Source organism: Natrix helvetica (genome assembly GCF_964273705.1).
Source record: "Natrix helvetica genome assembly, chromosome: 2".
Lineage (NCBI taxonomy): Eukaryota > Metazoa > Chordata > Lepidosauria > Squamata > Natricidae > Natrix > Natrix helvetica.
Window position 1 is genome coordinate 71,109,434 of NC_138552.1, and position 13,900 is coordinate 71,123,333.

At 39.1% G+C, this 13,900-nt stretch overlaps 1 protein-coding gene across 1 annotated transcript in view; it reads right to left on the reverse strand.

Moving 5' to 3' along the window:
* Positions 1-2,434: 2,434 nt before the first annotated feature.
* Positions 2,435-13,900, reverse strand: part of LOC309387358 (proprotein convertase subtilisin/kexin type 5-like) — a gene marked incomplete at its 5' end in the record, with an annotated part of 43,651 nt that continues 32,185 nt past the window's right edge. The window contains 7 exons of the mRNA XM_081943831.1: positions 2,435-3,390; positions 4,449-4,635; positions 6,074-6,174; positions 6,944-7,161; positions 8,065-8,239; positions 9,724-9,954; positions 12,568-12,804. Coding sequence (XP_081799957.1) covers positions 2,972-3,390; positions 4,449-4,635; positions 6,074-6,174; positions 6,944-7,161; positions 8,065-8,239; positions 9,724-9,954; positions 12,568-12,804 — 1,568 coding nt within the window. The 3' untranslated portion in view covers positions 2,435-2,971. The remainder of the gene's footprint in view (positions 3,391-4,448; positions 4,636-6,073; positions 6,175-6,943; positions 7,162-8,064; positions 8,240-9,723; positions 9,955-12,567; positions 12,805-13,900) is intronic.

Consider the following 13,900-nt stretch of genomic DNA (forward strand, 5'->3'; position numbering starts at 1 on the left):
TTGTAAAAACTAATGTGTATTGCTGGTCTTTGACCATAATAAAGATTTACTTACTCACAGCCCTCTCCTAGAAAGGAGGCCAAAGCAAACGATTGCAAAATCTTACCAAGAAAACTTCAAGGACTAGTTCAGGCAATTGCCAGGAATCATTGCAGATTTGAAGAGCCTCATTGTGCTTAAGAGACCTCTCAGAATTTGAATCCCTATTTTCTTAGTTTCCTCATAAATTACATGGAAAATCCCCATTGGGCTGGAAATCCAGTCAGGGTTAAGGTTAGAAATCAAGTTAGGCTTAGAGTTTGGCATACCAATCAGTTAGATTTGGATTTAGGATTTAGGTTAGAGTATGGATTAGGCTTGAAGTTAGGGTTACACTTTGCGTTAAAGAGTTTGGGTTAGGGTTAGATAAGGGTTAAGATTAACATTCTGGTTATTGTTAGGATTAGCACTAGTGATAGGATCCAGGTTTGGGTTAATCCACTGTGAACTTGGAGTGTAAAACCATGATGAGTTTATTCAGAGACTTGTTATGCTTAAGAGGCCTCATATTTCCAATCCCTCTTATTTTCAATTCATTATAAAGCATACAATAAAATCTTATTGGGATGTAGGTGCACTTTGGTTTGGGGTTAGGCGTTCATAACTCATAACATCTCTAAAACATCAGTAGTTTCAAAAGCCTTAATATGCTTAAGATGCCACTAACAGTTCTAATTCCATTTGTACTTTTCTTGAAAAGTATAAAAGGTTAGGGTTAGCAGACTGAATTTGGAGTGTAAAAGAAGTTTCTTGTTTCTAATCTCCCTTATTTTTGCTTCATTATAAAAAGTACAGTAACACACCTTGGGTTAGGTTTAGGCATCCATGAACTTGGAGAGTAAAAATAATGTCACTAGTAGCATAATGAGTAGAGCCTCATTAGGCTTAAGAGCTGCTAGCGATTCTAATCCTTATGGATAGGAATAGAAAACAAGTAAGATTAGGGTTAGAAATCAGGTTTGGGTTAGGGTTAGAATGGCAATCCAGTATGGGGAAGATTTAGGGTGGAAATCCAATTAGGGTTATGGTTTACATTAAGTTGAGTGTTAGAGTTTGCATTATGGTTAGGATTGGGTGCTTGGGGATATGTTTAGGATTCGGGTAGCGATGGAAATTCAATTAGGGTGAGAATTAGGTTTAGGGTCGGGGTAAAAATGGATATCCAGTTAGGTTTAGGATTAGATTAGGGTGGTGGTTAGTGTTATGGATGGAAATGCATTTAGGGTTAAGGTTAGGATTATTGTTAGATTCTGAATGGAAATCTGGTTATGGTTTGGCTTTCTTGATGTCAGGGCTTCTAAAGTCAGGGTTAGATTCACAGAGCCTTTTTCAACAAAAAGGCAAGATTTTAAAGCCATTTGCACTTATCATATGCCTGCATTGAAATATAATGCAAAATGTTATTTCTTTGGAATTATATAGAGCAGCCAAGGTCTTTGTTTCTATGTTGGACTAAATAAACTGTAGTTAGTTTCATGGAAGCAAAATCATCAATAAGGTAAAGATCCCCCTCACACATATGTGCTAGTCGTTCCTGACTCTAGGGGGCAGTACTCATTTCTGTTTCAAAGCCGAAGAGCCAGTGCTGTCCAAAGATGTCTCCGTGGTCACGTGGCCGGCATGACTAAATGCCGAAGGCGCACAGAACGCTGTTACCTTCCCAACAAAGATGGTTCCTATTTTTCTACTTGCATTTTTACATGCCTCCTAACTGCTAGGTTGGCAGAAGCTGGGACAAGCAACTCACCCTGTTATGCGGCGCTAGGGATTCAAACCGCTAAACTTTCGATCAACAAGCTTAGCGTCTTAGTCACTGAGCCACCGTGTCCCTTTTTAAAATCTTCAATATGTTTTATTAATTTTTATTACTTTTTTTCAGCTAATATTAGGCTAAATCATTGCATAATTACAATTGGAATTATAAATTGACAAGCCCTGAATAATTGAATTTAGAAAGTGGAAATAGAAAGTTTCATCTGATCCCAGGGTTCATTGCAGTTCACTCTAGCAATACTAAACCAGGTTTTATTGATGTGTGCAAACCAGATCTTTCTCATTGTTTGATAAATGGTCCTACTTATTCCACTAGAAAAACAAAAAACCCATGAAATTACCTAAGAGCTTTCTCTATTCATTTATGCTGCAAAACAGACTCCTAATCACCAAGTTAGAAATGTGTGTGGTATATTCTCACCAAATAGACAAATTCCTTGTGTGTCCAATCACACTTGGCCAATAAAGAATTCTATTCTATTCTATTCTAAATATATATTTTGCCATGGGGAGAAATTGCAGAAGACTGGATTATATAATAACCCCAAACATTTCTTTGAGAATTACCAAACTGTGAGGTGAACAAATGACACTCTCCACATAATAGGCAGTTTTTGCCTTTTATTACATTCAGTTGTTAATATTCATGGTTTAGGCTGTTGCATTTATTCATTTTTCAGTTCTACATAGTCTGAACCCATATTATTCCTTGTTTCATCACTGTATTGGTACGCAACACAAGAAGAGCCCTGCATCAATGGTGCTATTTTGTCCAATGTTTGAAAAGGGTGGGCAATTCAAGAAATATCAATTTTATTAGAAACATTTTGCCTCAGACAAGTGCTTCATGATTTGAACGATATAATTTAAATATAAAAATGCAGGAAGAAACATACTTGAAACATGAATGAGTGAATACAGACAACCATTTACTAAAAGTGGTACCCTACCATGGTTTGCGTATGATGGAAGGATGATTGCTTTGTTCAACCAAATAGTGAGGAAACACAATACCACAGTCTTTGCAGGTATGTATTAAGTGGTTATTTTTTTTAATCATTTAGGTGAGATTCTGAACTTGTACTAAATTTACATACATCTTCTGGTAACTCATTCAGCAAAGCATTACAAATGTAATGACACTTGTACAAACACTAGGTTATGTAAAGGAGTAACTTTCATCATCATATTCTAGTTCATCTATGTCATCATCTTCCAGAAGTCCATATTTAAATTTACGATAGACAGTGCCATCACGGCTCATATAGACAATATCGTTGTCATATTCATCGTCCTCCTCCTCCTCCTCCTCCCGATCCCTGTATTCATTCACTTGATTTTCTGGGTAGCTGGTGCTCTGGTAGTGGTTGCTCTTGAAAGAACTGAGGGCCTTTGCATTGTCTGGCAACTTTTTATATCCAGCCTTATAAACAGACATCGGTCTGGCTCGCGGTCTTCTCCATATGAAAACAGAGGCCCCAATGATGACACTCAACAAAATGAATAAGGACACTGTCAAAGCCACAGCTTTGCCTCTGATATTCTCTGGCAAGTGAGGAATGACCAATATACACTCATCTAAAAAAGAATGATAAACATGTTTGTCACATATTAATGGTTGTGGGAAAAACCCACCTAGCCTGTTCTCTACATATTGCATAATCTGGCTGAAGATGCTGCACACTATCTCTGTGCCAATTTTCTCTCCAATACTTGCATTTCTCCCCATTTCCCCATCTACATATTGGCAGTGAATTTCCCATAGTGCCCACTTCAAACTCCTTGTTAGTCTGGCAGCATTTCGGAGATTACCATTGGCCTATGATCAGAAGATCTGGCTTTGCCACAAGTCATTTGAAACAACTTCTCTACCCTGCTGCCACTGTTATCATAACTATGATGGTCATTATCATCACCACCACCACCACCATCATCTTCATTATCTTCATCATCATCATCATCATCATCATCATCATCATCATCATCACTATCAGCGGCAGCAGCCCCCATTGCTCTTATGGGACAGCAGTAATCCTGCTGGCCTTGTGAAGTCATGGTGAGAAGAACATTACGGTAACAGTGGTTTTAAGATCAACCTACTTTGCCTACAATCTTATCCCTGTGATGTGGAGTTAGCAGCAAGGCAAAGGGTTTTCCACCAAATTTTGCCAAATAACAAAGCTGTCTATTTCGACATATTTAGACATAAATATCAACACTGAACTATAAAGTCGGGTGACTGTCTGCCTAGCTTTATAATTATAGTTGTTGCATGGTGAACCAATTTCTTAGATTTGGTATTTTTATTCGCCCCTCGAGTCCTTCTCAAGAACCAGAAATAAGCAGATGTCATGGCTTGATGGTCTGAAAGGTATCGCCCCAGGATATAGGCTGTTCCAGGTAAAGCTGCCTTTTGAAATTGACTGATTTTGTCAATGCTTTCAAGTGGTGCTCCAGTTGTTTGAGACTGCACCCAAGATGTCTATTACTAGTTGTACTATCTTGACTTTCATTGTCTATTGGTATATATATGCTATGCACTGCCAAGCCAAGCCAAAGATATTGAAATACTGTCTTGAAATCAGATTAGAAAAATTTCTTGGAAGAGAGATATAAAATAATGATGAGATTATTACCTGATGTTAAAGTGCAGTTACAACATTCCTGAGTTTCCATCAATCCAGCAACCTGGCAGCATGGAACACACCGATATTCGTCAACATAGAGTTGTGTGTTAAGATGACATGAAGTACAGTTGAAGGGACCAGGTCCCTTGCACTGCATACAGGAATCATGGCATTTCTCACATTTTGATGGTTTTACCTTGCATTCAACAAAGAAGAGACAGAAAGGTGAGCTTTGGTTAATGTTTTCAGGGGAAATAGACAATGCTATTGCTGAATTAGCATATTGCATAAAGTTATCATAGGATTTATTTAATTTTGTCTTAGCAGCTTGTATATATCTGCTCATTGTGAGCTGTAAATTGTAATTTATGGCTTAGTTGTATGTATGAATCAATTATGGCTTGGTTTTTAAAAAAGCAGTTTAATAAACATTGTCATAGCACAGGGTTAAAACCCAGCCTAGCAAGCCTTGATCCGAAAAATATGCAACACTGGATATCTTTGTGTGCATAAAGTCCTTCCTATTTTTTTTAAAAAACCAGCCTTATTGTAGGAAAAAAAGGACAGCAAACACCATCTTCATCACCAGCTATCATATTAGGACCTATTTATTAAAGTCTGTACAACTATGACTCTTAAGCGCTATTTATTTTATTTATATCCCGCCTTCATTATTTTTATAAATAACTCAAGGTGGCAAATACATACAATACTCCTTCCACCGCCAGTTTTCTCCATGACGACAACCCTGTGAGGTGTCACAGGGTTGTCGTCATGGAGAAAATTGGCGGTGGAAGGAGTATTGTATGTATTTGTCACCTTGCGTTATTTATAAAAATAATGAAGGCGGGATATAAATAAAATAAGTTGGGATAAGAGAGAGCGACTGGCCCAAAGACTCCCAGCGGCTTTCAGATCTAAGGCAGGACTAGCATTTATGGTCTCCTGGTTTCCAGCCTTAACCACTAAACTAAAGCCTGGATCTTAATTCTATTTTTAACACCAGGGATACTCACAGGAGTATGAGCACATATTTCTGTGTCAAGTGTTACCTGTTTTTTTGGGATATTTTCCCCGCTTAAAAGGGGTCTTACAATATTGACTAATGCTGCAATTTTTCTCAATTTTGTATAAAATGTATAAACCGCTCTGTTTTTCTAATAATAAAGACCCCAACACCTGAAAATAGGAACACAATGCCATTTTGTTCAATGATGTACTTTTTTTTCCCAGAAACTTATAGCTGTTTGGAATAGTATAATTAATTTTGTCAGAAGGAGCTAAAAGATGTTGCCTGCTCAAACTATTGTAGAAATATGCAGACATCATTCTTTCCTATTATTAACTTTGTGCTAAAGGTGGCGAAAGATACCTATGAAAGCAGAAAAGTTGAATGATCTTCATGCTACATTGCAACAATATTTAGAAGCTAAATTCTACCTCTTCTTAAATCTAATTTCAATTTCTCAGTTTGTCATTTTATATATTAAGAAGCAGAAATATGAAAGTTGAAAATAATTCAAAGAATGTAGAATACTTTTTATAATGTTTCAGAATGAATGCTAAAATTTATGTTTATATAATTGTATTAAATCAAAGCTTTCATTTTAAAAAAAAATCTGTGTAGAAAGTACCTCTGAGTCTTGATACTCTCCAAGTAAGCAGACAGAGCTGCACAATCCAGCTATGAAACGATAACTTGTTACGCAGGTTGTGCATTCAAATTCTCCCTTCCCTTAAAAAGAATAACATCATTAAGAAATACAGTTTGTAGAAAATTGTCTAATTCGTACAGTAATTTCATTTAGCAGCTTGGAATCCTTCTACTCCAAACATGTGTTTGAGATCCTGGACTAGGTAAAATTTGTGGGGGTTGTAGTCCCACTGGAGTAGGAAAACATTAGTTTGGGGAAAGCAACACTCATCTTTTGGTTGAAAACCAGTGGCTCAATCTCTCCATTAAAGCAAATGGCATTGATCCTTTCAATTCTGAATATGCTGAAAGTAATGCTGGTAGTATTAGGATTATGAGGCAGTGGATTTAAACTGTGATGCTAAAGACAAAAAGTTTATGGAATTGATAGAAGAAAATATTTATAGTCCAGGGTTAAACTGTGGGGCCCTAGGTGTTCTCTGACCTTGGTGGTTTTCTTGCAGACATTTCATTACCAAATTAGGTAACATCATCAATGCAAATGTCTGCAAGAAAGCCACCAAGCTCAGAGGTGCCAAAGGCCCCACAGTTTAAGGAATTTCAGAATGCTTTTGAAGATATGCACAAATAATTATACAGATGTTTGACTACTTGGGACTAATCACTAACTGAATAATTGGTGTGCGATTTCATTTTTGGGGATATCTACAAGGCAACAAATACCAATTGTACTGCATTCTAATTCAATAAAGAGAGTTCTTTCCTGCTTGTATTGTTATCAAGGAAATTATTTTAAGAATTAAAATAAAACATGAGTTCAGCCTTTATTTGGCTCTGACCCCAAACTTACCTGTGCAAGTGTGACAAAATGGATGGCACCGTTCACAAGTCTGAGTATCAAGATCTGCATAGTAATATTCAGGGCAGGAAGAGACACATTGACCAGAAGAGTGCAGCAGGAAGAAATTGTCCACACAGGATAAGCATTCTTTAGGTGCGGGTCCCAAACATTTCTGGCAGCTTGTGTGACATCTCTCACAGGTCCTGGTGACACTATTGACATAATACCTATAACAATAAAATAGTAAAGTCAAGCTGAGTTGAGAACAATTACATTGTAAATAAAGAGATAATTTATATCAGAGCATTTTGTACTTTGTAAATCTATGTTGTTAGGTAATGGGATGGGTTGAGAAGATGGAGGTTGAATCTGATGCCCATCTTAGCTTAAGATGGCCTCGAAGCTTAAGAATTGTTTGTACGTAGCTTGCCTGAGCCCTGTCCTCAGCTGATATTCTAACCCAGCGATGGCGAACCTTTTTTGGCTCGCGTGCCACAAGTGCGGGGAGCGCAGGGGGGTCGTGTGCGGGCGTGCTGCACCCATAATGCAACGCGCAACCCCCCAGTGCGCAGGCGCGCACAACGCGCGACCCCCCCATTTTTACATGCTTTTTTCGCCCTCCCCAGGCTCCAGAGGCTTTATAGGAGCCTGGGGAGGGCGAAAAGAGCCTCCCCTGCCCCCCCAGAGGCCCTCCGGAGGCTTCAGGGACCACCCGGAGGCTTCCCTGACTCCTTCGGAGCGCTTAAAACGACCCTCCGAGCGAGGGTCACTTCCGGTTTGCTCGGAGGGTGGTTTTAAGCGCTCCGAAGGCGTCAGGGAAGCCTCCGGACGGTCCCTGAAGCCTCCGGAGGGCCTCCTATAAAGCCTCTGGAGCCTGGGGAAGGCGAAAATGGCTTTTAAAAAGGTGAACTCAGCTGGCCAGTGTGCGCATGCACGCTGGCCAGCTGACAGGGCAGCGCCTCGCGTGCCCTGACAAATGGCTCCGAATGCCACTTCGCCATCACTGTTCTAACCCCTTTCGGATAGCTGTCTGTCAAAGCCTTAATCTTTTTGCTGTTTTGTATCTCTTTTTTTCTCTGTGCCATTTTGTTCATCTCTTCCACGATCCTTGTCCCTTTTCAGGATCTTACCCTGTTGTACAGTTCTGGACACACCGGTCTTCTTGCTTGTACCGGTTTGGAGGGCAGAGAAGGCAATGGGTGCTGTGTTTCCCACTGCAGGTTTTACAGGTTCTGTGACAAGGGTGGCAGTGGGAGTTAGTATCTTCATGGTACCCATCAGGACAGGAACCGACACAGGTTGTATCTATAGCAAAATAGCAAAAGACAACCTATTGTTTGGGATGACAAAGATTTAATACAATCTATAGTAGGGACATGGGGAAATTCCAAGCAACCTTTCTACATTTGATCAATGACTGAGTTGTCACCTGCTCTTCTGAATGTGAATAATCAGACTCCTTGAAAGGAGCAATGCTTTAATTCTCTAAGATCATTCTATTCCCTGGACCTTTGTAGGATGAAATCTAGCATTGTGCAAGTCAACGTCACACAAACTAATCCCCTTCTCTCTGTAGCAGATTTTGAGAATGCAGGAGAAGCTATAGAAAGAAGGGTATTTCTTCATCATATTGTGTCTGGGTTTATACTATTGAGTGTTGCTTTGTTTATTTGTGTCTATGTGAATTCATTCAGTGTGATCTCTAAACTAACTATTATAGTTGGACACATTGTATGAACCTGTGAACTGTGCCTATTCAATATGTTAAGGAAAGAATGTTTACAATAGTATGTTGTATATACGTGGCTTATGAACGGAAATTGCTTAGAGACATGGCAATTTACACTTTCCCTATAGAAATTCTGAGATCCTGGATTCACACATTGTGCTAAGCACTCGCTCTGGGCCAAGAACCAGATTGACAAATACTGGGTGGAGCATTCACCCTGCCCCTTGTGAACATGCACAAAATGTCACCAAACATACAGAAGGGTGTGCATGGCAACACCTCATCTTCTGCATTACTGATCTGATACTGCTGGTTTTAAGCCCTTATTTTTGTTTAGTGTGGTGGGTTTAAATAGGCTTTTACTTTCGTGGAAATAGATATATCAGAGTCCATCAAACAGTCCAAGTCATACACGGTTTAGTCAGTCAGTTATCAACATCTTTCAGTTAAGGGATAATCCAAATAACATAGTCCATAATCATACAAACACTCCGGTACACCTAGTTTGCTAGCAGTTGCAAACACTTACAATAGCTCACGCTGATATACGGCACCCAGCCAGCTTCCAAAAACACTCAGAGTAGATCAGCTTCTAACAAACAGAGAGCTAACAGTCATTCTGGCTCCCTCTTATGGCTGCTTGAGGTAACAGCACCCAATCACATTACAGCAGTACTTAAAGCTACAGTACTATTCATGGTTTATATATTGCTGACCAAACTGTTAGCTTACATTCCTAACAGAATCCAGTAACTGTAATGTGTGGACCATATTTTATGACTTCATTTTATGTGTTTCTCAGCTTTTGTGGCTGTTTAAGAAAGCAGAATTAAAATTAACTACTGTTTAGCAAGATGTGTAACCCCAGCTGTCAAACAATGGCAGGTGTTCATCGACAGCAGAGGTGTCAAACTCACATCATCACGAGATGTATCAGGACTCCCCCCCTTCTCTAAACCGGGCGTGGGCATGGCCAGTGCGTAACGCACCTGGCCCATGGACTAGGAGTTTGACAGCCCTGATCTACAGAGATTAAAAAAACAGCAAGGCAAATACTTACTGAGAAGATGCAAACCACTTGGGCAGCTGAGACACTGAAAGTTGCCTGGTCCTTTGCAATGGAGACAGTCCTTATGGCAAGGCTTACATGCTCTACCCTCTTTGTCATAGTACTGATTGGGCAAGCAGTACTGAGGGATTACACAGAGGCCACTGCTGGTCATCAACAGGCCTTCTTGGCAGGAAATGCACTTTGTGCTAGATGAACAAGTTCCGCAGGTCTCGTTGCAAGCTAGAAAGTACCAAAGCAAAAAGGTGCCACCATTTATTTATTTTTCTTCTCAATGGAAATCTGCAAGTTCATATCTGCAGAACACGATTTATGCGAAATGAATATTCCACTCAAATGAGTTTCATGCCATGTGAGGCCTCAGTTACTGCTGTCATCAACAGGTGACTGAAGCACATTTGTTAGTAAGCTCTTCCTCTGTATTTAGCTTAGCTTTTAAAATAGACGTGTTCCATAAATCAGAAGGTGGAAGGTAATTAATTAAACTTCAAAGTTGCATGTTTTTCACAGACCAGCAGCAATATCGACAGAAATATTAATCACACTTATGATCTTTACCTACGTATGCTTTTCTGTATCTTTATTCAGAAAGTATTTGGTTTGATAACTGTTGTAGCTTGAACTGAGGAGACGGAGACAACTGAATCCAACTAACACGGTTTATTACTAGAACAGAACTGACAGGAACAAGCACAACAGTAGCCATCTGACAGCTATTTATACATGCAGCTGTAAGATGGTGAACCAATGAGAGTTGTGTATTTTTCCCGCCGGCCGGCCGGCGCGCCTGGGCCAATCAGAGGTGTTTCTCCCGACGCCCTCTGCTGGCCGGCCCGACAGTACACAACAATAACCTCTTGCTTTTCTGAAAAGTCTGACTAATCAGATGACCATCGAATATTGTTCTATGCTGGTCATGAAATTCTGTTAACAACAACTGCATCTAAAGCCTAGTTATTTCTTTCTGAATTATTATAGGAAGTATGCAGAATCCATCCCACATATATTTTGAAAAATAGTTTTGGGATAGTTTTGGAAAAGGTAATTTATTTTTGAGATTTAAGGGTACATTAAAAACATTTATACAAAGATTTTGGTGCAACTTAACAGTCCAATTTGTAGCATGTCATAAGCATCTAACAAAATATAAAATGGCACTGATCAGCCTGAAGCCTGGGGAATGCAAATATCCACATCAGCACTGAGCAAGCATTCTAGGAAGAGCCCCCAGAATTACCTGCTATCAAAAATGTGAAAGTCCCACATTGTTGCAAAGTTAAAGCAAGAGATCTTGGAAAGCCCACATGATTTCTGTAAACCTGGTTTAGGATTAAAGGAATGTACCAGCTAGCCACATCCAATCTAGACTTATGGCAAGAACAAAAGACAAGGCCAGATCAGATAACCACTTGAACAGCATGGCACACACAAGAAGATACTCATTACTAGGAGAAAAAAGGACAAAAAATATGATGTGCATTAAATATGTATGTCCTGTTATATACGTGCCCAAGCAAAGAAAGAAATACTCTGATTTAAATGGAAATGCATCTTCCTTTTGTAGGAAAGTTTGTGTCTGGAGAACCTTGGAAATGCTCAGCTGTAACTTCAAAACTCTTTTCTCTTCTTACAATTGTTTATTATTAAACTGATCAGCTCTTTGAATGAAGGACATCTTTAGGTAGAGAGCAGTCCTGTGAAAGGTAGAGAATTGGCGACTCCAACAATTTACATTGCAGGAGTTCTTGGGGTTCAAAGGATCGTTTCACTATTGACCACAGTTTTCCGATTAACTGATAGCTGTGTTTGGATCTTCTGGAATCTCTAACCTTTGACCAAATTGGCTGGGATTTCTAGAAGACTCCTTCTCAATACATCTGTAGAATCTCTCAGTGGCTTTCAATATCATTGAACAGGGCACCCTTCTAAACCCTTTGTCGGATTGCCTGGATCTGAGGATTACCTTTTGTTCTGGATGGTTTACCCTTTTGTACATGGGGCTGATGAATAATGTGGAAGGGTTCTCCTCTAGGAAGATCACTGCAAAGATTGATGGTGGACCAGTTATGCCCTCCTCACATCCCTTATGCCTTGGTCATCTTGCGTGTGGATTATTGCAACACTTCCCACATACCAGTACTCCTGAAGAATTTTGGTTTGGAATGCTGCCCTTTATAACAATCTTCCCCTAAGCATTTAAACAGCTCATTTTCTGTCCTTCTTCAAGCAAATCTTAAAGATCTGTCTCTCAACCCAGGACAAAAGCTAAGGTAAAGTAAGGGCTTCTTTGGGATGATTGTGGGTTGTTCTTTATTAACTATTTCTTGACTATGTTTTTATGGAGCCCCTCAATCATCCAGGTCATGGTTGTCCCTAAGGTGCTGCTCAAAAGGCAACTGGACTTTGTTGGTTTTTTTCCCTGAAAGCGTTTTGTTTCTCATCCAAGAAGCTTTGTCGGGAAATAAAGAAAAAAAAATTCTGGATGAGAAGTGAAACATTTCCAAGGGGAAAACAAACCCAAAGTTAAGTTTTGAATAGCACCTTTGGGACATTCTTGATTAATTATTTTTATATTTGATTTTTATTGTTCACCACTCAAGAATCATCTGGACTCCAGTGTCTTTATAAATCTGATTTAGCTAAACAGGCAAATAAATGTGCTGAAGACGAGTGTCTCATGTATGGCAGATTCTTATATTACGGGAAAGGATGAAAAGTACAGGTCTAAAACTTAGAGCTGCGGGGAAATTTTAATTTAAATGTCATTTGACTGAAGTGTCTGAATCAAATGGACTTTCTGAATCTGGATGACCAGTTGAACTGAAAAAGGAATACCTCTGCAGCTCCTGGTCTCTTCTTCAAAGTAAGTGCCATCTGGGCAGTATTCAAAACATTTGCCTCTGTATAATGCATAGGAAGTCTCAGGACAGGCAGTGCAGTCATCATCTTCTGGGCCTTCACATTCTCTGCAGCGCTCATGGCAGGAGAGGCAGTGGGTGGAGAGAGAGTAAAAACCAGAAGGACAATTCTGCAAACACTGGCCATTGTGCAGATGGAAGGGAGGAACACATCCTTTCAAGAAAAAAAAAGATGGATCCAATCAAGATATGCCAAAGAACATAACTACCTTGGATTTTATATGATAGGTAGACACAATCCTCCTTCTCCCTTTGACATATGGTGGGTCTTATTTGGATGTACAGTAGATGGGATTTGATGTCGAGTTTCACTTTGTGGAAAAACTCTACTCTTTAACTACTCTAAAAATAGATGGAGGTTATATGGTCTGATTCTGGAACAGTTACGTTAAATCAGTTACTTTGCAATGATGATTTTAAAGGATTGTCTTAACCTAACATGTTCTCAGTGGCATTATAATCAACTCAAGCATGTTTTGAGTGTGATAAAGAGCCGTGCTGGATCAGTGGTTAGAATGCAGTAGTGCAGACTACTTCTGCTGACTGCTGGCAATTTGGCAGTTCGAATCTCACCAGGCTCAAGGTTAATTCAGCCTTCCATCCTTTCGAGGTTGAGAAAATGAGGACCCAGATTGTTGCGGGCAATATGCTGAGTCTGAAACTGCTTAGAGAGGACTGTAAAGCACTCTGAAGAGGTATAGAAGTCTAAGTGCTGCTGCTATCCAGATGCCCTTTCCCTCCCCTTTCTATGGAATCTGTTTATGAAATCAAACCAATGTCAAAATGAAAAAACCCTGAATATTTAAATTTGAAATTGCTGGTATTCCTTACTTATAGAATAAAGAATGAGACTAACAGAATGAAACATCATAAAAATCGTGAAGTTTGCTTCTTTGGAGTTAAAGTTAATTGATTAACATATTCTATTCTGAGTTTATTGGATTCCTTAAAGAATGAATTGGAAAGAACAGATTCTAGATTTTCACTTTAATAGATAAATGAAATATGAGTGTATATCAATGAATACTATTTAGTCATATCAGGCTTGATGTGGAGAGTTGGAAAAATATTACAAAAATATTAGCAATATTATATATTTATTTGTTTATATGATTTATATAGTGACATCAACAGTGACTCTTGGTGTTACAAAGTTTAAACAACCCTAACTATCTAAAAATCACAATGCCTGGATTTGATCGATATAGGGAAAAATATTTTCAAGTTTAAAACATGAATGTAATATTGAA